Source organism: Pempheris klunzingeri, chromosome 18, assembly GCF_042242105.1.
Source record: "Pempheris klunzingeri isolate RE-2024b chromosome 18, fPemKlu1.hap1, whole genome shotgun sequence".
Classification (NCBI taxonomy): domain Eukaryota; kingdom Metazoa; phylum Chordata; class Actinopteri; order Acropomatiformes; family Pempheridae; genus Pempheris; species Pempheris klunzingeri.
Window position 1 is genome coordinate 18,703,543 of NC_092029.1, and position 25,322 is coordinate 18,728,864.

At 43.6% G+C, this 25,322-nt stretch overlaps 1 protein-coding gene across 10 annotated transcripts in view; it reads left to right on the forward strand.

Annotated features, from left to right (window-relative positions):
- Positions 1-25,322, forward strand: part of afdna (afadin, adherens junction formation factor a) — a 94,175-nt gene that overhangs the window by 18,836 nt on the left and 50,017 nt on the right. For 4 of the 10 annotated variants that reach the window (XM_070848787.1, XM_070848794.1, XM_070848796.1 and 1 more), the window contains exons 2-14: positions 10,656-10,851; positions 10,963-11,075; positions 11,609-11,766; positions 11,959-12,119; positions 13,893-14,050; positions 15,379-15,463; positions 15,760-15,906; positions 18,284-18,328; positions 19,395-19,489; positions 19,746-19,996; positions 23,385-23,454; positions 24,387-24,457; positions 24,618-24,685. In XM_070848787.1, the coding sequence (XP_070704888.1) occupies positions 10,656-10,851; positions 10,963-11,075; positions 11,609-11,766; positions 11,959-12,119; positions 13,893-14,050; positions 15,379-15,463; positions 15,760-15,906; positions 18,284-18,328; positions 19,395-19,489; positions 19,746-19,996; positions 23,385-23,454; positions 24,387-24,457; positions 24,618-24,685 (1,618 nt within the window). The remainder of the gene's footprint in view (positions 1-10,655; positions 10,852-10,962; positions 11,076-11,608; positions 11,767-11,958; positions 12,120-13,892; positions 14,051-15,378; positions 15,464-15,759; positions 15,907-18,283; positions 18,329-19,394; positions 19,490-19,745; positions 19,997-23,384; positions 23,455-24,386; positions 24,458-24,617; positions 24,686-25,322) is intronic. The other 6 variants (XM_070848790.1, XM_070848792.1, XM_070848797.1 and 3 more) reach the window with 4 other exon arrangements.

Sequence of the window (25,322 nt, forward strand, 5' to 3'; positions counted from 1 at the left end):
AACATCTTTAACAACGCTGTTAGTCAAGCTGACAGCCATGTCAGCTCCACATCATGTCTCATATCACCAGTAGGGTTTACTCTGTGCCTGTGTTGTATGTGTGTGTGTGCAAATTAAAGAGAGGACACAAACTCGTCTGCCCTTAACGGCCTTGTGGTGGGCAGTTAACACACACACACACACACACACACTAGCACGTAGTGATTTCCTTCCAGTGGCCGTGCAGTTATCTTCCAGCCTTGATCCTTGTCGATTGCTTATGGAGGTGTTGAGGCAGTGAGCAGGTTTGATTTGTGGCCAGGCATCACCACTGGGTCCGGACGATTTATGCCATACCTTCCCACAATGCCACACTCTGTCACGATGACACGGGGGCGAGCTGGGTGGATGGGAGTGGAGGCTGGACGGCTCGATACCGAAGCAGAAACTCACCTGAAACAAAGAGTCTTTTCTTTTGCGGCCACAGAGAAAATGTGTGCATGTAGCCTCTTCATTCATTCAGAACAACAGGCCTCTGCTGCCTCACTTTGTTCTTCCTGGTGGTTCAGGTTGTTTTTGCTCGGCAGGAAATTCAGTGAAACAACAGTCATGCCAGATTTATATCGTCACCACACCTGAGTCAATAAGTCAACATCTGCACTTATACCAACCTGGCATATTGAATCTCTGCATCCCTTTGGATAATCTGGGGTTTATGTGGTGAAATCTAGATCTGTCCTTAGATATGTGTTTAGACTGGTTTAAAAAAAACATTTCTGGACACATGCAGACCCTTAGGAATTTTGAAAACAAGCTTGTTAGAATTCAAGGTCTTTTCAAGGTCAGCATTTGCATAAAATACCTTGAAACCAATTAATAGAGGCCTCATAACTCCAGCACACAGTAATGGATTTTAGTTTTTAGTTTTTTTCCTGAGATGAAAGTAGATCCCGTCTGATTTATGGAACACTAACATGTCACTAATATCCCCTTGTATTTGCATCGGTATATATTTTTCCTATTTATCTTTATTATGAATGCAGTATTTGAAAAGGATGTCTTAAATGGGTCTTGTCGTGTAGATAGGCTGAAATACATTGCCATACTTTTCTGGCCTTTTTTGTTTTGCTGGAGGGCGTATCGTCGAGCCTTTTCAAATCTTAAACAAAAAAACAAGACAGAAGGTAGACCTCCGCTTCTAATGACACATTTTATATTGTGGATAATGTGCTATGAGCCCTGCATCCCATGGCTTTTTGAAGCAGGATGGAAGTAATTCTCCTGCCTCATGTGCTGGGGTTCTTTGTCTTCACCCTGCTCCTCTTTCTGTTTCTGGTGTTGTCGGCTTTTCTGATGTCTTTGCAATGCTTCTGCTGGGGTCTGATGTGGGATGAGCTTCCCCTCCCCACATCTGAGTTAAAACCTCAGTCCAGCTGACCTTAGACACAGACTTAGGGAGGAATCCCCCTGTGTTACTGCAGGTGGGGCTGCAACAATATTGACTCAGGAACTCAGTTCATTTTATTAGGCTCATGTTCGTGTGTGTGTGTGTGTGTGTGTGTGTGTGTGTGTGTGAAGGAGTCTAAGATGACGCACAGCAGCTGGAATCTATTCTCATTTTCAAACAGCCATCATCCAGAAAGCTCTTCTCCTCCCTTCTCCTTAAATTCATCTTTTCAATGCCAAAAAAAAAAAAATCCAAATTCAAGTTTTCAGCATCTCCATGGAAACTAGGGTTAAACCTTTTTTGGCTTGCCAGTATTGGTTTTTAATTAAACACAGGGCTGCAGTATCAGTGCAAGAAGAGACACAGTATAGGTGGAAAACAAAACTTTGGTTTACACTTAGAGGGGCTGAAATAAAGCTGTGATTTTGGTATTGAGCAAAACGGCAGCTTGGCTTCAAATTAGCCAAAACTGGGCCACATATTGCCCCGAACAACTGATGTATAGGGCTCATGCATACATTATAGGGCTCATTAAAACCTCATTTAAACCGAGTGATAAGTCGTATTTCCAGTTTCCCTTTGACAAGAGAAAAGCTGCCCAAGACTAGATTCAAAAAGTCAAAAGAGAGGGAGAGTCTGCTTTAAGATTGATGGTTTATCTAACATCCAGTGAGCCAAGGCTGTGTCATAGGAACCATTTTGTTGCCTTTAATTGTTTTCATATTGCATTTCCATCACACCCCAGTGAGCATTGGCCTTATTAAATTGAGATTGAAACCCCGAAACCTGCAGAAACGGGCTCCTGCTTACTGTTGCAGCTACGTAATAGAGAACCACTGTGTCAACCTTAGAGTTTCTAAGTGATAAAGAGTTGCCCAGTTGGAAACTAATCGTGGGATCAATTGCTGACACTGGACAGCTGAGGTGGCCACTATGAAATGTTGAGACTTTCAGGGTGTAACCAGGTTACAGTTGACTTTGAAGTGAATGTTGGCTGCAGCATCTTGGGGGCCTGCTGGTAACCACAGTATCCACAGTTTGATTGCAGCAGGGGATCTTTGTTGCATCTCTCTCTATCCCCTCATTTCCTATCGGTCTCAATACTATCCGCTACCCAGTAAAAGCAATAAAATGCCCGAAAAGCTGAATGTTTACTTGATGCGTTTGTAAGAGCACGGCTACATAATGCTGGCATTTCAGGAACATTTTAATAACTCTATTTTTTCCCTCTCTATGGCAACAGAAACACAGTATTGTTGAAACTGGAAACCACAGAATGTAACCCCATTTGACCTCATTATGTACGCAGCAGGCGTTCATAGAGTTCTGCTTATTTTGCGCATGCATTTAAAGCCACATCTGAATGTTGCATGAAAATGTTTGCTGAAGCGCATCTCATGTTGCCATCAAAGCGTCACGCCTTTTCCACAACACAAGTAGATAAGTTGCCAGGTTTTTATTTCAGTGCAAGTTCATCATAATTGATATGATTCATTGGATCACTAGAAATGTAGATAACGTGCTTGTTGTTTGGTCTTATTTAGATCTTAGTGACTGCCTCCGGCAGACCATTATATGCGTCCCTCCATTAGTGTGCTCGTAAAGATTGATTTATCACAGTATTGAAAGGCAATAATCACAGCTATTGAGCTGTCCAGCCCAGTTGTGAATGGTGCACACCCTATCCTAGATACTGTATTGGATCCTGCGTATGTACCAGAATTCACTCTGACGTGCTGCTGTGCTCAGTCTCAGCACATAAGCATCATGCTTGAGGCCAAAAGTCGTTTACGTGTTAGGAAGTGGAGCTCTGGATAGTCTCCTGAACACCTGATAACCCCCTACCCACCGCTCGCCCACTTTCTCCCTCTGACACACGCACACAAATATATCCCAGCTGTAGCATATGTTTAGAAATGGCTTTGGAGGCTTGCTGCTTTTATTCGTAAGATGTAGAGTAAAAGGGAGATGTGGGAGACAGATAAACGTCAGAGAGACATGGTGGACTGTGGAGGTCCAAGGTTCAATTAGTTTAGTTAATTAACCGAATTTACTTGGTTCCAGTCCTGTGTGTGGTTGTTCAGTTCAAATGTAAGAGATTTCTATACTAAAAGTGCATCAGGCAGTGAACTGTAGTGGCACAGCCTGTATCTGAAGTATGTGCTGCTTTTAGGACGGCGACATCGTGTGAACCTCTGCATCACCTTTGGAACAACACACTCAGAAGGAATCTCCTTGCTTGTAAATATTTTATAAAGCTTCTGACGATGATGCAACAGCAAACGTGTACGCAGAGCAGACTTACATTAGAAGGCTGAAACCTAACATCCTGATGTGCAGACAACATGTTTTGAGCTAAATGCTCCTCCTCGGGCAGCATTTGATTTTCCTCGGCCGTGCATCTGAAACTTTTAACAAATATTTTCCCTCTTTGCAAGCACGTAGCTTCCAGTGGTCCTTATGTTGTTCATCCCAGCCTGTCTGGACCCCCTTTTCCCTCCATGTATTTCACACCTTGGCTCACCTTGGTGATTTCTGTAAGAGAATTTAAGATGCTGGACACAATTTAGTTCCTGAATTGGGTGTTAAGAAAACTCGAGATGAAAGTGATGCAATGTAATACAACCCTGAGATACTGAACATACTGTGCTGTAAGTGATATAAAAAAATCCCTCAACAGTTGAGTAAACTTTATTATCTCAGTGTATTCAGACATGTATACATTGCATGAAAGGTTACATATTACACAAGCCCCACAGTGTAATAATGTTACTGTGCTTATCTTTGAACTTCATATGGAGACGTATGTCCCAAATGGAGCTTTCTGTTGTTGTAACTCTGACTCCATGTATGACTCTGCTCTGGCAAAAAGAAGAAAGAACACTGAAGTAAGGAGTGCGTACATTATCGTCAAAGTGATTTATGTGACAGTTTCATAATAGATGAGTAATATTTTTCTGTTCCTTCCTGCGTCTTTACATATTAACCTTCCATTGTTCAGAGGAGGGAAGCTGGTCACTTTAATTCCAGAAAGAGTTGATATCTTTTTCAGATTTCAGTTTACAGTTGACAGCCAATTTACAATTAGATTTTTATTTTATTTTTTTTAGAGTGCAATAAAACACACTTCACCACTTACACACACACACACACACACATGCACGAGAGACAGGCACCAGGTGGGATCTGGTTTTTACGGCCAGCGGGTGAAGTTAACTCACTCACTCGTTCGAATATAGACGTGACCTTCGACCCCTCTCCTGGGAGACCTTTGACTCCAAGGTGTTAGTCGCAAAGCATGGTCGGTGGCTTTGGAAGCCAGGGTTATCTCTCGCATAGCATGCTTTCACTACACCGTTCCCACTTCAACAAGGGTCACACACACTCACATGCACTTTTACAGATGTGTGGTTTGTGTGTGGCATTCCTGAGCTAAATGATATGAAAAGGAGTGGATAAGCTGCTTTAAGTCCGTATATAGCATTTGTGTGTTGCCACAAATCATCTCATGTTAAGGATCCCACAAATTTGCCCTTTTAAAGAGATGTGATGTGGCGTATGTACTGAGCGGGGCACTGATTCTAAACCACCTAAAACACTGTTACTATTTCATTCGACATTTGCGCCAATATATCTCGGCTACTTTAAGTTACAGTCGGCTAATTCATTCGTTTCTGTTGGGGGTTTATTAAAGAGTAAATCAGTGTTGAATGAAACTTTTACTAGCTGAAGTCAATATTTGCCAATAGATATGTGTAAACAGATAACGGGATTACTGCTAATGTCGCCCAACAGCCTGAATGCACACATTTAAAGTAATGAGCACTTCGCTATCAGGTTTTCTTCAACTGATAACGGCTATCTACCATGTTGCCCTACTTTCTGTCTGTGTGTGTGTGTGTGAGTGATAAATAGTCCTGTCTCACGTTTAGTCACAGGTATCACTTGCATATCTTTGCCCCACCCCCCCTTCTGTGTGTGTATTTGTGAATTCCTTCACTGATACGACCAACAGTAACGGTACTTGTCTAATATACCAACATGGCGCCGAGGGTGGCAGCCTCTGTACTGCGTTCTTCACAGTTTTGAAGAGATCATGCAGCCCTGATTTAGAAACCCTCTTGATTCACTGGAAACTGTTTCATTCTCTGCGGGAGTTTGTTTATTCTGTTCGCTGCCCCCCCCCCTCGGGCCTCTGTTAGCAAGGCCCTACAACACCTGGCTGACCAGATAACAAACACGGAGCACAAACATCCTGACTCCCTGCTCATTATTCTGAGGGACTTCAACAGAGCACATCTCAGCCACGAACTACCAAAATTCAGACAGCATATCAAGTGTCCCACCAGGGATACAAACGCTCTTGACTGTTTGCTCCACTGTTACACCACAGTAAAGGGCGCCTATTGCTCTATGCCCCGTCCAGCTTGGGGACTCTCTGGTCATTGTATGGTTCATCTTCTGCACCCCTATCCACCTGGTGTTTGTTGGCTTGTCTGGAACCAGACCAGGGACGTCTCCATGGCAACCGCCATGTTATCGCCGACGACCACGAAAGAACTGAGGCGGGTTTTTGGGAACTGATGAGCAACACATCAGGACTTACTGCTGCCCTAAATCCAACGCCTTCGCCAGCTCCCACCCCTCCAGCACGAGGGGTGTGGTCCAATGGCTCGCCTACCGGGGCTGGAGACTGCGGCCTGCCTCCTACGGTGCTGGATACCTCCACTCCCCCTTTTCCCCTCCCCTGTTCCAATGTTGTTATTGTCATGTGATGTGCTAAAATTTGTGCTGAGGTTTTTTTTTCACCGGTCCCACACTGCACTCCACATGAGTACAGTCTGGTGTTGCATATTTTTTCTCCTCCCCTCTCTCTCTCCTCCTGTTTTCCTCCCCACTTTCCCCCCCACTGTAAAATGGAATTTCCCCTTGGGGATTAATAAAGTATATTGATTGATTGATTGATTCTATAGATCTGGACGGTTTCACTCACACTGACATCCATCAGTTTTTGTCAGGATGTATGTGCCGACGAAAACATTCTGCACATACGATAACAACAAACCCTAGTCTACTGGAAAACTCAGGCAGCTCCATCAGGCCAAGGAGGAGGTCTACGGAAGTGGGGACAGGATCCTGTACAACCAGGCCAGGAACTCACTGACAAAGGAGATCAGAGTAGCAAAGAGGTGCTATACTGAAATGCTGAGAAACCGTTTTCTGCAGTTCTCAGCCAACGACCCGGCATCAGTGTGGTGAGGCCTGAAAGACATGCAGGTCGTCAGCCAGTTGGTGGTTCTCCACAGTGTGGGGGGGGGGTGGGGTTGCCTCCTTTAGTTAGTGATGAGTTATACTGAAGCTTTGACAAATCCACGTACACCCCCTGCCACCACCCCACCCTCCCCAACTGACCCCAGGATCACCAGGATCTGCGAGGAGGATGTGAGTCAGCTCTTCAGGACCTGAAGTGGTCGCCGAACATAGACTCCGTCCTCAAAAAGGCCCAGCAGTGGATGCACTTTCTTCGCCAGCTCAGGAAGTTCAACCTGCCTCAGGAGCTGCTGATCCAGTTCTGCTCCGCAGTCATCCAAGTCTGTTCTCTGTACTCCCATCACTGTCTGATTTGGATCGGCCACCCAGCAGGCCAGGAACAGACTACAACAGACTGTCAGGGCTGCCGAGAAAATCATCTGTGCCAACCTGCCCTCCATCCAGGGACTTCTACACATCCAGGAGTCAGGAAACGGGCAGGAAACATCACTTCAGACCCATCACACCCTGGACACAACCTGTTCCAACTACTACAGATCACTGTACGCCAAAACAACCAGACACAAAAACAGCTTTTATCAACAGGCCATTGCAGTATTGAACACTTAGCAGAGTCTGCATATACACTACTTGTTGACCCACTATGTAACACATTCCCAGGAGACGGAAGCAGTCCGAGAAATCAGACCTCCCTGAATCTTCCGTTGATACCTCTGTGCCTTTGACTTGACTAGAAATATATGTGGCTGTGTGTTTGACAGACGGCATGTAGTGGGTCTTATCCAGGAGGTTGTTGGGCGACATACTGCTGCATTAGCGTTTCCTGCTAGGCTGTGTGCTGTTTGCAAAATAAAAAAGCTGTTAGGGATTATTAGAATGAAAGCTGCAGAAAGGATAAACTGAACAGTTCGTTCTTGTTTTACACTCACATTTTACATTTTGCAGTTTTGAGCATTTAGCTGAGGCGCTCAAATAAGCTTAAAATATACAAGCAGCTAAAAATGATGTTTGAGGTCAGGCTCGTGTCCTAAGTCTAAATGAGTTGGTCCTTTGTTCCTATTCTTATAACGTTTTGTCGTGAGAAATGAAGGTTTTTCACTATTTTTCTTTTGTGACATGAAGCTCACAAAAATACACCAGCCCCAGTACCATATGTACTGTGTGTTCAGTGGATTGTTGCATTTGTTGTCATGATTTGTCTCTGTAGAACTCGCCCCCCCCATAGTGCTCTGGAGTTCTCATGGAGTTCTCAACTAACCTTACTACATCAGAAATACAAAACCCTTTTCATGATTCACCCATGCAGCCTTGTCGGATGACATTATCATAGTGGCATAGACTAGCTACTCTGAGTAAATCAAACCTCTTCTAAGCTTCTCAGAGTGTAGAACATCAGAAGGCCACACAAGTAAATAATTAACAGAGTTTGCAAGTCTTGTGTACATGTTGAAGAAGGATACAGTTCTGTGACAAGGTAAACCTTAATTACAATCAAACCTGGTTAAAGGCTTTCATGCTTTAGTCAAATGGATGTTGTAAACAGACAAAACATTAAACATATTTACTACTAAATAATATGTTGATGTGTATATTCTTTCACCTACCTGTTTATTGACTTTTTACATTGGCTACAGTTAAATTATGCATCAAATTGTAGTTACTCCATCTTATGAGAAATATATCGTTATTATCATCTCACTTTTTACGTCAGAGGTCCAGCATAGACCACTTTTTGCATTTTAGTTAGAAGTGGACTGGACTGGGTTTGTAGGTGTGAGGACATGGAGGTTTATCATTGGACTGTGGCCTTGAAGTAAGGAGGTACACGACTTGATGGTGGCTTGGAGAAAGGGACTTGTAGGAGTGTTGTATGTCCTAGAAGTACGGGGGAATATGGATATTGTGCTTGATTTGAGCTCCAGGGAATTTATTTGTGTTTTTGGTGGAACTGGAGAATTGTCACAAAGTTCTGGGTTTATAGAACTGAAGCGTGGTTTGGAGTTATGGGGATGTTGAATGGGGCCATAACCTTGAGGATATGGTGGTTTAGCACAGGACCATGGCCCTGAAATGTAGGAAAGCTGGACTGGACCGTTTTCTGGAAGGGTAGCAGTGGGCCATGGTCTGTAAATATGTGTGTGAGACTGGACTGGAGGTGTGGGTATGACCATAACATGGAGGCATGCACTGTCCTAAAGGTTTGGGGGAGCAGGACTGGTGGCACTGGGCTTGAACTACATGTGCTTGTACTTGTCCATTCCCAGTAGCCAAAAGGGGACTGTGGTTGTACTGGGCTGTGTGTTAATTATCCACTGCTGGCTCTTAGCAGGGCTTTGTCTGAACCCAAGTTGGACTAGTGTCTCCACAGTAACAGTTACCAATGGTTACGCAAGCCTGACTACGGCAGCCCTCAATGACCCACATTCCAGCAGTAAATCACAACACACACACATTCCCGACTCCACCCTTTCCTATCGAAACTATGCTCAGTGTTTCCACTCTGCCTGACTGTGTCTCTATCAAACATGGGAAGGGGGAGATAAAGGGGTGAGGTGATGAGTGAGAAAGATGGGGAGGAAAGAATGTTTGGCCTTTCATGTAAAATAGAGAGAAGAAAGCATCTGTATCAACAGTCTCCCCCTCCCCATTTATGAATCAGTTGGTCTTCACATCCTCTCACCGTCTTCTCTTAACTGTGTGAATGTATGTGAGAGGGAGGCCACAAACAGACTTTAGCAGCGTAGGTTTAGTCTATTTAAATCCAGTTTAAAACTTTTCCTTAAATCACCCTGCTCACACTCCTCAGCCATAGCTGAAGGTTACACACACACTTCATCTGTCACCTTAGAAAGTCGTTTGGCCAGTTGTCTACCCTTCTTTAAAGCTATCAAGGCTGCTCTTTCAAATTCAAATTCCAAATTCCCTTCTTGGCATCCTCGCAAGAAAAAAAAGATGTAGAAGAACCACTGTCAGGGTTTTTGCCACTGACAGGTTTGAAGGCACAACATCCTCCTCTAACATCATGAACAAGAATAAGCTTTTATGAAATAAAACCTTGGAAAACTTCAAGGGGAAAGGGCACATCCGCTATTTTGTTTAGGAAAAACCTTCTTACTTAAAAATCCCCTCAATGGATGGAACTGAACACAATCCTTACAATACGCCTGCTATGTCTGCTTGCTGCGCTCACTTTGTTTATGGGATTTTACAGCTATCTATGTTAAATTTCATAGCAAGTTTTTCATCTATAGGTTTTGGTGATGCTTTCTGTCCTGTTACTGATATTGTTTTTGCTGATTTTTGATATTTGAAGAAAAGGAAAAACCACCTTCTAATGTCTACCAGCCCCCACAGGGATCTAAGGTCTGCTAAGTTCTTTTAATAGCACTTAAAATGAAATATGAGGCCAGTTTCACTGCTGACCCTTAAGAAATGCATACATGCACACACAGGACTGCGAGCTAAAGTTGCTGCATCAGCACCGTGTTACATGTGATTATATCAGGACTGGGTGGGTGTGTATGTGTGAAGATATTCTTGTTCTCTAGTATAGTCTGTGCAGAGGTAAATGTCAACATGTAAGCAATGAATTTGCAAGTAGAGGTAGTTAATTGGAAGTGTATCAATTAAATATTGAATATAATATACAGAGTTCTCTTTAAAAACTCTTTAAGATTGTTTTGGAAATATTTGGTTTTGTGGTGTGACAGCCAGGCCAGTGAACGATGGAACAACCTGCTGACACATTCCACCTGTGTGCCGCTCTCCTCCGGTTACAGTTAACGCTGCGTTCACTTTCTTGTGATGTAAAGCAAAACGAAACATTTGGCTCGAAATAAATAAACTGTCTTGTATAATGCCAGACTCATTCTTAGTAAATGAACAATCACCACCCACCTCCAGTTAACAGTTTGTATCTAACAGTAAACAGATTATGAACTCTCTGTCTCTTCAACAGGACTTGGAGTTCCACGGAGTGATGCGGTTCTACTTCCAGGACCGGGTCGCCGGTAACTTTGCCACCAAGTGCATCAGAGTGTCCAGCACGGCGACAACGCAGGACGTCATTGAGACGCTAGCTGAGAAGTTCAGACCAGACATGAGGATGCTCTCCTCGCCAAAATACTCCCTGTACGAGGTCCATGTCAGTGGCGGTGAGTCCCAAACGCCGGCCAAAAAACTTCCACAAGCGAGCCAAAATGATCTTGACTATTTTTTTTTACCAATGTTTTCCCAATAATAATTTGTGTGTGTGTGTGTGTTAGAAGAGCGTCAGCTGGACCTGGACGAGAAGCCTCTTGTTGTTCAGCTGAACTGGAACAAAGATGATAGAGAAGGACGCTTTGTCCTGAAGAATGAGAACGACATCCTGCCTAAGGTCAGCTGCTCTGTCCGCGATTGCCCGTTAACCTGTTAGACTGTGAATCAGTCGGTTTACTAGTGAGCAGATTCATTCATTCACCCATCAGGAAGCACCTGCAGCTACTGGCAACATATGTCTGGATACATGAGAAATCCATTGTAGAAGACTAGAATGCAATGTGGTCATTTAGATGTGTGTTGATTAATGTAAGGGGTTTGTTTTTGCCCCAGTTTAACCACCACGTTGACAAGCTATATTTTGATAAGACACATTTTGTTTATATTTTGTCCTTAATTTGATCTGTTGTCTGTCAAAAAGTGTTCTTTTAAATGTAGGACCTCACTAACTGAAGTAGAAGTAAATAAATAAGGTTTAAAACTAAATTACAGCCCTTCATCACACTTGACTTGACGTAACTCCTCCTTCAGTATGTTTATTTGCTCGTTTATTTCTTCATTCAGAGAAGAGTGCGTCATTACAAACTGTAGCAAGCCTCTCCTCATAGTCTCTTAAAGGGCCCCATTCACTCTTCTTCCCCTCTCTACCAGAAGAGTCAGAGTAATGGGCCGGAGAAAGAGAAGGATGGAGTGATCCAGAACTTCAAGAGAACTTTGTCCAAGAAGGAGAAGAAGAAAGAAAAGAAGCGGGAAAAGGAGTTCGCCCGGATCCCCGACGGAGACGAGCAGGCGCTCAGCCGGGAGGACGGGTAATACACCCCCCCACACACACACACAGTCATCCATCTTACTGTCCTGCCCTTACATCCTCTCAGTCCTTGGAGAGGATCTTGTTTTTTTAATGCCAAGAAAAGCACAGAAGGCTCCAGACGAGGAAAGAATCAGATGGAGGAACAGAAAGGCGACTGTTTAAATCACTGTCTTTTTCTCCTCTGGTTTAGAGAAAACAGTCGTCTCGCGGCGGAGGTTTACAAGGACATGCCGGAGACCAGCTTCACCAGGACAATCTCCAACCCGGAGGTGGTGATGAAGAGGAGGCGCCAGCAGAAACTGGAGAAGCGCATGCAGGAGTTCATGAGCAGCGATGGGAGGCCAGACTCAGGTACTTAAACCTCCTGGCACAGTCATGTATAGTCCTTATGTCTCATAGTTCACAGTGGGAGTCGGAGAAAAAAACCGAGCCAGTGACTTCAGCATGTAAAACCTGAGATAGTGTTGAGGCATAGCTCCAGATAAGGGTATGAAGAAACATTCCCAGCGTTACAATGTGATTCACCGAAGTGTAATGAACATATTCAGAGCATCTCTGCAGAGATTAGAGACCTTGTTATAAGGACAACCGCCTACGCAACAATCCTATCTGAAGAGTGGAGTGAAAGACATATGCCAGACCATATAGAGCTTAGTAAAGAGCTCTTGAGCAACATGAGGCAACATTATTTTGGCAGAGGTGGCAAAAATGCTTCTAGCAGACTTGATGGACTAGTCTGGTTCCAACCTGTGACGTGGTGCACAACTCAGATTTGAGCAGGTAGACAAATATATCTGGTGTTGTTGAGTAGATCAGTAGATCAGTCAGACTCACGTAGGCGGGAATAACAATGGGGATGTCCTCTTCCTATGCAGTTAACTGCATTACCTATTTACATTAATTGGATTAACTGTAAAATGACGTTGGTGGGATAGATATGTCGCTCGCATCTGCACAATGTTGGGTCGAGTGAGTAAAATGGCAACTGACTCTTATTATTATTATTATTATTAATGGCAAAGGGCTAAATCTGGAAAATCCGGGTAGCATTCTACCATGTAGCGCAGCACTGATTGCATCGTGCTCTCAGAAGGTGCTGGGAGACTGATCAGGATCGACGGAACAATAACCGGAGCCAAATATAAACCTGCGAACATGACGCTCAGAAAGGTGAATCTTTGCACGACGACAACAACGCAAATCACGCCGCCAGGGGCGAAGCTCGGTCGGCGTTGGAGTCTGAATGTCCCCCGTGTGACTTGAAGCAGATCTGCCGTGAACCCCGGAGAAAATCTGCAAGGTGACCTGAAAGTCACAGTTCACTGCAGCTCCTTATCCAGTGTGACAGAGCTTGTGAAATCTGCAAGGAGGGCTGGAGGAAACAGCTGGCAGAGGTGTTCTGCACGCTGTAATTACTGCCAGTGATGCTTGTACAAAATAGCAAAGGAAGTGTCCGAGTATTTCATGAAAAATAGATATTCCCATTTTCTCTTTTTTTTTTAATAAAACAGTCAAATGTAGTCTCGCTGTACATCACCATGGCTCGCGTTCACATCAGCTGGTCCAGAAACAGCCATATGTTGGGACAAAGTGTCATGCTGACATGTTTACACACACAGACGTATGTACGCGTTGAATGACTGATTGAATGACACAAACACGCTGGCTGTTCAGTGTATGACTCGGGCATTATCTAATCACTCTGCCAGACAGATGGACGAGTGAAGTGACTCTAAAAACAGCTTTAACCGCTGACCACATATGGTAGACACACACACACACACACACACACACACACACACACACACACACAACTGGTGGGATGGGACGGCTTGTGGTGAGACAGTGACGTTCTCCCAACAAACAGTGCTATTTTAACCAAGCTCACTTTACGTAATGCTTCTGAAAATCCTGTTTGCTTTGCTGAAGATTTGCGAAGGTGATCATTTGACACATCATCACAGCCACACGGCTACGCGCGCCTCCAGATGAGAGCGGGCTACATTATTATAGCATTTGGTTCAAAAATTCAAATGTCTTTCTTTGCTCAGATAATGACCTTGCTTTTTATTTCTGAGCACGGTGCAATGGCTAATAAAATGTGTGTGTTGTACTGTTCTGCAGGGGGCACTTTGCGGATATACGCCGACAGCCTGAAGCCCAACATCCCTTACAAGACCATCCTGCTCTCCACTAGAGACACGGCTGACTTTGCTGTGGTGGAGGCGCTAGAGAAGTACGGACTGGAGAAGGAGAACCCCAGAGAGTACTGCATCGCCCGGGTAACAGCGCTCATCTTACTAAAGCTACTTCACCCTCAGTTTTGGTACAACTTCCACTTTTGAGGAACATGCTAGTTTTGTGACTTGCATGTCCCTCCAGCTGCTGTTGATACCATTTTAAAAAAGACGAGGAGTTGCATTGCGCACACTCACATATTTGATCTCCACACCTTATTTATCATAATTGAGCACACTACATTCAGAGTGAATTTATTTGTGACAATAGTGCTGGCCATTGTCACCTAACATCTGTGTCCTCCTAGTTCTCCACACAACCTCTATCTCCCCTATCTCATCAATAAACACCTCCAGCATCCTTCTGAGGGGCTGTGCTGAGGACAGCCAAGGTCATGGTCACGTGCATAAGAACAAACGCGCGAGGAATGCAATTCAATTGCTTTCAGACTGAGTGCTATAGTAGTAGCAGATGCTCTATGTCAGTGCGCGTGTGTGTGTGTGTGCGTGCATGTTGCCATGACGGTGAACTTGGTCACCCGCCCCCAACCCCCTACCCCCTGCACCCACCTCCACCCCCACATCCCTGGACCTCCCCACAGCCTTTACCATATACCATATCGATCCTCTCAGATGGACTGTGATGGCTATGGCTAATCATATGAGATAACTACTGCTCCTTCAGTTACCAAACACACACACACACACACACACACACACACACACACACAGGCACACCGTTGATAGTCAGTTGCAATTTGCTGATGAGACCGAAGCACAGGGAAAGTCCATTAGGTTAGTGAGCATGTGAAATAAGCATTAGTGTACTAGCGAGTAGCATGTTAGCTAGTGTGTTTATTTTCCTGGGGGAGAGAGTGTTAACTGAGCTGAGGCTGAATAGGACGAGGAGATGTGAGGCAGATGTGATATTCTGCAAAGAAATTCAACAAAACTGCAACATTTATGAAGCCTGAGAACATCAAAATTTCATTATGAAAAGTAAACCTGTGGGAGAGCGCTATTGTTTGTTCACAAAATACCAGTTAATGCGTCATCATGAGTTTTTTTCTTTTCTTTTTAGCGAATCAGTACGCATGAAATAAATCTTTAGCTAAGAATTTTTATCTTTTAATCATATCATCTCCCAGAAACCTTACTGAATGTAGACACAGGAGCCCGTGGACATAAGAAACATCTATTAGTCCAGTTCAGGAAGATTTGTGATCTTGTGCCATCTGTGACAATAATAAAAGTGTCTTAGGACCTCAAAGTATATCTGCAAATCTCTGTAAGCTCTGGTCCTGTCACTGGAGGGCCTTTGTATGTTTAGTTGCTCACACGGCGCTTTGCTTTTTGTCTTGTTTTCTTTGTAGCAAGATGATAAGTCGGGGAAGGAGGTGATTCTGGACGATTCAGAGTGTCCACTGCAGATCTTCAGGGACTGGCCTGCTGACAGAGGTAAGGCACACAGAAACATGTCCGTCAGTCCATCACAATACATTTATCTCGTCTCTGTCTTATACTCTGCTCTTGTGTTTTTTTGGTTGCTACCGCCCCCTCCTGCTGCTTTACCATCATTACAGCTCTGTCTGTCGATCTTCACCTCCTCCTCCTTTTTTTTTTTTTGGTCCAATTGGAAGACGAGTACATCAGTGTTTCAAGAATCAGCTGATCTACTCTAAGCTATCATTAACTAGACGAACGCTACTGATCCAACATTTCCATGTAAAACATTTTACTGTGTTGTGCGTCAGGAGCGCTAGTGTTCCAGCTGAAGAAGAGGCCCCCAGACTACCAAGGGAGGAAGGGAAGGAAAGGCGATGACAAGGGCCTGCGAGGGAAGGACAGCAGCAGCTCCCTGCCACCTGAGAAACTGCCTTACCTGGTGGAGCTGAGCCCAGGTAGAACGACCGCACACAGGCTCATAAACACACAACACCATGATGCCTGCTCCTCTGTCTGTGAAGTTCTGGTATCCATCACTTGGACTTGTAACAGTAGTGGCAACTGTTCTGATGAGCGCTACTGCTCTGACTTATAGTGGTCAGCAGGCAGCCATGCAGCTGCAGTAAATAACATTTAGGGTTACTCAAAGGTGAGGCTGGTTTCCTTCTCTCTGCTAAGGTGAGTGAGTTGCATGTGGCCACAGTATGGATCCCAGATGTTTTGTGGTTTCTGATCCCTACCAGCACAGGATTTCCCCAGTATACAAAAGCCACTACAAGAGGTAAAGAGTTACTGAAACCTATAGTGGAGATGGATTATAGGGTGTTCTACCTCGGATGACTTCCATTCAAGAACCCAAAGGCCGTTCTGAATCCTTGAAGCTTCCCGAACACGTTATTACAGTATTATAAGCTACATAAGTAGCACATCTACCAGCAAGCTTTTCTGTAATGAGACTTATTTATAGCAGCATCTTTAAACTTCAGCGCTATTAGTATCAGTTACACTAATTCCCATTCAGCCAGGTATCAGCTAACGTCAAAGAATGGACTTCGGGAGTGGAAGATAAGGCAAATATTTGGCATTTCCTTAACATTAAAGACAAATGATGGAATGAAGGTGATCCAGTGTAGACTACTACTGACTGTGTTGCACAAAAATATCTCTGGAACAGATTATGCACAGAAATTGGAAATGTAATAGCGCAGTTTAACACAGACTACGAATCCTGGAGGTACATCTGTCGACATATGTACACATTACGAGGTGAACAAGTTACCAACAAAGCTAATTATTGTTATATGTCCACTGACTGAAAGTAGAAGGCATTGTGGGAAATGGAGGAATTATATGTACATATATATGTGTATATACAATGTCTGACTTAGAAGTAGATTTGGCAGGTTGAGGAACTTTGAGTACAGCAAAAGGTAAGTTGCTGCAACTACACCCCTGGAATGCTGTAAAAAAAAAAACTCCCCACATGGAGACACACATGTGACACTGAAAAACACCCAAACCTATCGGAGCATTTTGGGAAACAAACCCCTCACAGAGTCTTGCTAACTGTGACATTTTCCTGCCCTAACAGCTTGTTTCTTGCTACTGATCCCCTCTCTCTTTAGCTTCCCCTTTGTCTGTCCTATGCCTCATGACATTTACTCATCTGGCCTGATGGTAACCCAAACACTTCTCAGCACCAAACTAGTCTGAACTGTAGTGTTGAAATGGTATTGGGGAAACCAGTGGGTCTGGTCCAGGAATATACTAACACATCTACTTCATCCACTGTCAGGTTGATGGGTCACTGTCTTGGGAAAAGAGCCAAGATGGAAAAATTATTTGATGGCTCTCCTAAACGACGAGTGCTTGGTCTGTGCGTGCTTGTGCGGGAATGTGTATGTGAACTTGTGCAGCTATTTTTGTGAGAACCGATCTCAGTTTTAGACCTTGGGAATAAGACCATTTTTGGGAAGTGAGGACATTTTGGCTGCTCCTCACTGTCTGACAGACCTGTTTTAAGGTGTCAGACTTGGTTTTAACGTTCAGATTAGAATTACGTTCAGGGTAAGGACTGGGGTTAGGCAATTAGTTGTGATGGTTAAGGTTAGGGGAAGGGCCCGGGGAATGTTTCATGTAAATGCTAGTCCTCACAAGTATAGAAGTACAAGTTTTTGTGTGTTCGTTCCTGTACTGTTAACCTTGATAACCAAATTAGTTAGAATGAAAAATGATCAGTCTGAGGCTTTAAAAGGAAGGGAATGATCTGCTCGCCCTCACATCTCTTACATTTGAATTACAAATGCAAATGTCTAGTTTTACATAAAATCCAAGGTGCCAAGAGATGTAACAAAAGCACAAAAATACAATTCAACATGTCCTGATATGCATAAATAGTCAATTAGGAGTATTAGTGACAGTTATTATCTTGTGGTTGGTGGCACCATGCAGCTATGGTAACCTGCACTTCAACCTACTAACTTGGAGAAAGGGTTTAAATGATTGCAGGTCTTTGAGGTGTAATGTATTCTATTATAGGCGTATGCTAGTCCCCTGTGTTTCAGAAATAGACAGTGAAAGACCCTCAGAAATGTTCCACATGAGTGTGTGTGTGTGTGTTTGTATGCATCCATGCAATTAATGAGTTAACAAGGTAATGCTGCATTTTCCTCCTTGCTGCATTTTCACCCTCTGCTATGTGTGTGTGTTTTCTTTCCCACCTTCCTATGGCATGGTGTGTTTGCGTGCGCTCCTGCGTGCGTGCGTGTGTGTGTGTGTGGGGTCTTGTGCATGTGTCCTTCTCCCTCTGCACCTGCGTGCCTGTTTGCCTAGGGCGAGGGAATCACTATGCCTACTACGCCTATCGGCACCACGAAGGTAAAACTCCACCACACCTCTTCTGTGTTTGTTGCAATGGCACATTTCCCCCTGCTAAATGTCTGCGTTGCACTTGTAGTCCACAGTAGGATTACTGCATAGGTCACACAATAAACAGTTGTTTGTGGAAATTGAAATGTTAGACGAATAGAGAGTCAATTCAATGTCCCTGCACTTCACGTGATACTGACAATTTAAAGGAATAGTTTGACATTTTGAAATAAACGCGCTGTCTTACTGAGGGTCCGATGAGATGATGAAGACCTTTCTCATGTCTGTACAGTAAACATGAAGCTGCAGCCAGTTAGCTTAGCTTTGCATAACCAGTTATGCAGCTGGACTGGAGTGGAAACAGCTAGCCAAGCTCCAGCCAAAGGCTATAACATTTAACTCTCAGCAAGAAAGCCAATAGGTTTATTTCCCAAAATGTCAAAGACATTCTAAAGTAGTTTTTGGATTCATTTTATAACTTCATATGCATTTGTAGCGCCAGGTTTGGTTATATTTTGGTTATTCCCGCAGTCCTGTTGATTAAAGCTTATATAATTGGTAAGTAACCTATGGGGACTGCAAGCAATACTGTAAAAGGCCAAGTTGTCCTGGTAGTCAAGTTTATATTCAACCTTCTGTTGATTTCTTTTTTTCTGCATTATTTTTAGAGGGTGGTTCTGAGGTTTTTCTGATACCCATTCATTTTTCCCCAGTTTTTTTTTCCCCAGAGCAGCAAATTTCCCCCCCTTTTTTCTTTAGTGAACTAATACGCTGCTTTGCTTTTACTAAACTCCTGTTTACTACTAATAAGTAATCGCTCTGCAGCCCCACCAGCCACCCACAGTTTGTACCACATTAGCAGCGTCCATCTCCGTATACTTCATGTCGTATTGACTCTCCTATTGAAATGATGGATGGATCCTATCCTGTCAGCTGTGTGTGGACAGTCAATATGAGAGTGTGTCTGAGGTTGGACTCGTGTACCACCGTATCTAAACGAAATGAATTGGCTCTAAAATTGATGCGAAGACCATCCTAGCCAGTGGTAAATGGGAATGTTTGTGTGTGTGTCTAGACGGGTCTGACTCACGGGACAAACCAAAGCTGTACCGGCTTCAGCACAGCATCACTGAGGTCGGCTCAGACTGCACAGAGGACGGAGCCATTCAGGTAACTATCACGGAAAAACACCCAGCTGTTTAATGTCACACTCACATCTAAATTCTCCTCGCCTTTTCTCCTTCTGTTTTCATAAAAGAGACGTTTTTAGACACATTTCTGGAAACTTATGGTTCATTTCTCTGGGTTGGCTTTTCTCATGACAGTGGTTGACCGACCACCTACACACATACTGAACCAATCAAATTACAGTGCAGACGTTGCCAGTTGGTACCTCGCTGATATACCATCCATCATTTGTCTCTAGCTGCTAGGTCCTGGGATCCTGCCCCACCACTGCAACCTCATGCACAGTGAAGGTATGGTGACGGTGACGCCACATGGCCCAGACGCCGACACCTTTGTTGACGGGCAGAGAGTCACAGAGACGACGGTGCTGCGTTCAGGCTCCACCCTCCAGTTTGGTTCCGCACATGTGTTTAAGTTTGTGGACCCAATGTTCGACCAGGGAGGGAAGAGGGAACCAGCCGCCATGATGAGGAGCCGACACAAGTCTGGGTGAGGGAGAGAAGGAGGGTGTGTGTGTGTGTGTGTGTTTGTGTGTGCGCGTCCTGGTCCTTTCAATTCGCCTCTCTCGTTTGCTTTCTTTTCCTCCCCTCAAACTTCCCGTGATTCCTCCCTCTCATCCTTTTCTGCACACTGTTTTCTCAAGTTTTGCGAGCAGGAAAATAGAAGAGGGTGTGATTGTATATGAGGAGAGGATGAGGTTTGGAGTTGGCAGGCAGAGCGAGAGATGAAGGGAAGAAAAAGGGGGAGGAGGGAAATCTGGGGTTGGACAGATGGAGAGAGTGAGGAAATGAGAGGAGAGGAAGAACGGAGGTCTAGGGTTATGGCAGGCAGGCTGCCCTCTAATCTGATCAACATGGTGCTGGGTGTGGCCTCCTGCTCGCTGTTGCCTCACACACTAATGGGAGACAGAAAGAGGGAGCAACCAGATAAGAGAGGGGAGTATGTGAGCTGCCTAGGGATGAGTGAAAGATAAGAAAAAAGAGCTTTTGAATTTGAATTGAATGGCCCTTTAACGGCTCGATGGATGACTAACACTGCGAGGGAGAGGTTAGTAACCAACACCATAATTCACTGCTTTGTGTGTGCTTATCCGTGAATTGGTTCTTTTAAATGCACTAGAAGTAACAAATTCTGGTTTTTCTAATGGAGCTTGTCTTGTGAAGTACTTTTGAGGTCTATCATATAACTTTTTGAAGTGTTTTCTAAAGTTGACTAAAGTACTGAACACATTTAAAGTTGTTAAAAGTTGACGGCAGAGTGTAAGATGTGTGTGTGTGTGTGTGTGTGTGAGAGAGCGCTGCACCAGAAATGAATAAGCCTTTTATTCAAATATTTCAAAGGGAAAAAAAATTTAGATCAGAAATGAATAATGACATGAAGTAAATCACATGTGTAGATCTGTAGGTCTGTAACTGGGTACAGGTCTATATTCCAAGTTCTCCATCGGGTTGATTAGCACCTTAGAACCTCAGAGGAAGATGTAATCAGCAAATGGAGTGAGCAGGATTGAACTCCAGCAGGGGTCACGTCCCGTAAACCTCCTCTCTGTGTTTTTTACTTTTATCGGAAACGTTTTACCTTTTTGGAAAGATCGTCACTATATTATATTCAGTTAATCACTTCATACTGGGCCATATGTAGAGAGAGTTAGGAAAATCAGTGATGGAACAGAGGGAGGTTTACAGCGTAACACCTGAAATAGTTAGCTCATAACATTAATGCTTCCTTAATGTATATTTTTTTAGATGACTAATGGATAAAACAACTAAAAGGGCAGTATGCAGTGATGAATCCTCAGTGAATTACAGACCTCTCTCCCCCCCTCCCCCTAGTTCCCCTTAGCTCTGTGTAGCATTGTAGCATCTCTCAAGTCTTTGTTTTGGCTTATGTCCCGAATCTGTATGGTTTTGGTTCCGACTTATTGCTGTCATCAGCTGATTTCACTGAGAAAGCTCTAAACATCCATGGTACAGTTTAACTGCTCAGCACCACAAGCGAGACAGACCTAGTGGAGCATTTAAAGACAGATATTTTGGTGGGCAGCAAAACCGGAGCTAAATTAGAGTGAATATTGGACAGAGATCGATCAGGTGGTTGGAAATACGACTCTAAATTGATGCTAATTTTGCGAACATGTCCGCTCATCCCGTGACAAAAGCAGCTTCCTAACATAACCGCTACATAAAATTAAAGTCAGGATAACTCGGTGTTGACTTTACAGCTTGCTTCACTGCCCTCCGATAGATTCTTTACATGAATAAGAAACTGACCTCATGTTTCAGTGTACAATTATGTATTATTTGGACCAGCAGTCTGTCTTTACAGAGGTCAAAGAGGACAGAGAGGAACCGCTTCTTACTACCATACACATCCATAAAGTGTAATCGTACAATTCCCAGTAAAAGTCTCTGTAATGTAATGAATTACATTCACCAGCTGTCTTTTTTTTGTGTCTGGAGTCCAGACCTGATGTTGTGGATGTGGATCCATGTGGTTTTCTGGGCTGCTTGCCAATGCCGTCGAAGCTGGAGACGCGTCACGATTTCGGGAACGAGTAGAGCCACAGTTTGGCATGATGACTGATTTTTAAGATCTGAGATTGGCACTGGGATTTGGCAGTCGAACAGATGATCTTGTAGTGTTCGAACATTCAGAACTTTAATCTCCCGCCTCTCTGCAAGCATTTTGCATTAGTCAGTACTGGAAATCTGGGAGAAATGCAATCCGCCACTGGATTTGTTATGATTTTGTATTACTAGCTTCCCATTAATGGGTATTATGCATGAGATGCCATCCAAACATTCTAAAGTATACTCAATAAACACAGTAGGCGTGGTGAGATGTATCTCACTCGATCGTATGAATTTGCAGGTGAGTTTGGTTAGTGTGTTGGTTGGACTTGATTGACAGAAGCAAACTATTACATTAGCAAACAGCACACAGCAAAGAGTTACCTTCATTAGCTGAACTAGATTAGGCTTTTCCTCATGCCAGTAAATTGGAAAAAAAAATGTAAAGATTGACTTGTGCCATCTGAAAGACACTTTTTGCCTTTTCCATTCTTAATCTGTGCTTATGTTTAGGAGAATCTGTCCTACCAAGTTGGTATATATGGAATTATCTAATTGTTGTGTTGGAGTTTAATGAGGTGAAGAGAAGGAAAAAAAAAAAAAAAATCTTCCCTTTCACTTCTATCCACTGCAAATGTACTAACATTAAAGGGTTTGGAAGAAGGTCTGTTTTCAGTGGCTGAAAACATAACCTGAACTTTATCTGCATTTGTGTTAAAGAGTGAAATTCAAAAGATGGAAAGTGTTAGACAAATAAATAAACATATCAGTTCTTGGAATGTTAATAATCTAGTTTTGCTGGCGGTGGTTACTGTGTACCACCCCCCTGTCGGTGACACAGGCCACCCATTTGCGTTTCTCTTAGTGTTGTGCTGTGTTTATTTGACATCGATGCTCTCCCGTAATGTGGGGCGCGAAAAGCAGACGCCCATGTTCGAAACACAACTGCTGTCACAGTCGATTAACGTCACTCAGACACACACACACACACAGCAGACAGGCTTTTCTGAGAACAGTGCTGTCAGTACTCCTGGCATGGCTTCTCTATATCTAATTAGGCTGTTATGTAAGCGTGTGCATGTGCATAAAGGAAACTATCTGCCTGCATGTATTAGTGAGTCATTCATTTAGCGCAGCTCTGATCTAGCGCTCTCTTTCCCGACGATGAGTTAGATAAGTGTGTGTGTGTGTGTGTGTGTGTGTGTCTGGATTAAGTCTGAGCTCTTGTCGTCGGCAGTAATGAAAAGTCAGCTGTGGAGAGCACAGTTTCTCATCTAAACTGCTGCATGTCTGTGTCTCTTCTGCAGCAGTGTACCAGAAACCACCTTCGACCTTCACGGAGACGTTCACAGTGGAGCTGCTCTGCCTACCAGCAAGGTAACACACACACACACACACACACACACACACACCATTTGAATTTTTGCTGTATTTGTATCTTGTTTAAAATTGTAATAATATGCTGAAAAATTATGAGAGCTTAGAAACATCTGTCCTATGTGTTAACCAAAGATGTATGGAGACATATGTAGGGCTGAAAATTAGAATTATTTACAATATTGATTAATCTGCTCATTAATCATCAATCTGCTCTTTCTTGATTAATCAGTTAAGTCTTTGCTGTACAAAATTTCGGACAAATGCTTGTCAAAATGCTCCATGTGTCCAATTAACAGTCAAAAACTCAAAGAGATTCAATTCGAATTATATGAAACATAAAGCAGGGCATCCACACATTTGGGTATCTTGAACCAGACTAAGTTTGGCACATTTCATTTTAGAAATGACTAAAACAAGCAATTAACCACCAAATTTGCTGTAAATATCAACTCAATATGTAAAAATAGATCCTTTAATGTTCATTAACAGCATTTCTATGTATCTTACAAACTATTTTATACAAGTTTTGGGTGATTTTATAGCACAAATACAAAATTTTGATCCACTGCAGAACCAGAAAAACCGCATCTGTTGCATGCTGCGTTAGCTGCTTTCTATTAGTTCTTAAAAGTGCTGCCAGCAAACACGAGACACCACGTCAGTGCTCGCAGACAGAGCCACACGGGACCACTTCTTCGATCACATGAAGTTCAGAGAACCCGTACAGAAATATTCTAATTGTTGTAGTTTTACCGTTTCATTGCTTCCATTGTATGTGAACGGATGAATGTGCGGCTGAATCCTTATAATACAGGAGTCGTTATCCGCATGTCTGTACATTCTCATATTGGATCATCTTTAATGGATTCAATTACAGTGAAATTAGATTTTGTGGAAGCTGCTTGACACTGTGTGTTCTGTGTGAACAGAGCTCAGGAAAGCTGGAGATGGAGAGAGGCATGGTCAAACCCATGATCAGAGGAGAGCAGCAGGACAGCAGGTCAGACTGACCCTCCCCTTCTCCTCTTTCTCTCTCCCTGTCCTCTCCTTCGCCTTCCATCTTTATCCTCCCTGCGGGCCTCTGGCTCGTCCTCCTCCTCAGCAGCCTCTCTGTATTTAGTGCTATCACCCCCTCTCATGGTGTTCTTTTGTCTGATCAGGTCTCAGGACATTTCAGCAGACAGACCAGAGTTGACTTTGCCAGCCGGCATCGAGTTCAGAGACAACTGTGAGTATTAGTGTGTCTCTTTCCGCCTCTCTCCATCCCCCTCACTGTGTTAGTGAAACAGTCAATAGCTGGAAACTATTGAACCCTCCTAGTTGTCTTTACAATACACTGGACTGATTCTACTGACCTAACTACTCAAACACTGGTATGCAATTCATACCTCATAGCAAATATATGGTCATTGTAAGATTACGGGAAATGTAGGTAAATTCAGAAGCTTTCACACCCTGTTGACTGTAAACATCCTCAATGCAGACTTATGGGATTATGCCATCATACAGTACTGTACAGGAAGGCCCGATAACCTCAGACAGCCACTATAGCATTAACTTTGTGGCATTGATATATGATCTCCATGAACAGACACAAAGAAAAACAGCAGCTCTCCTCTGCCAGCCTCTCAGCATTTTGCAGTGCGTGCCACTTGCATTTGACAGAAAATCAGCTGGATCATCTTCAAGCCTAAAAGCCTTGTCTCCTGTAATTCCATCAAGATAACACAGTTAATTTGGCAGTGTTTAAAGATTATGAGTTAAGCGCTCAGAATTGGGTTCTCCTTTTTTTTTTTTTACTAAGGGGTATTTGAGCGTTGTTTACTGAAGAGCTATTATGGAGCTAAACTGCTGAAGCTAGAGTA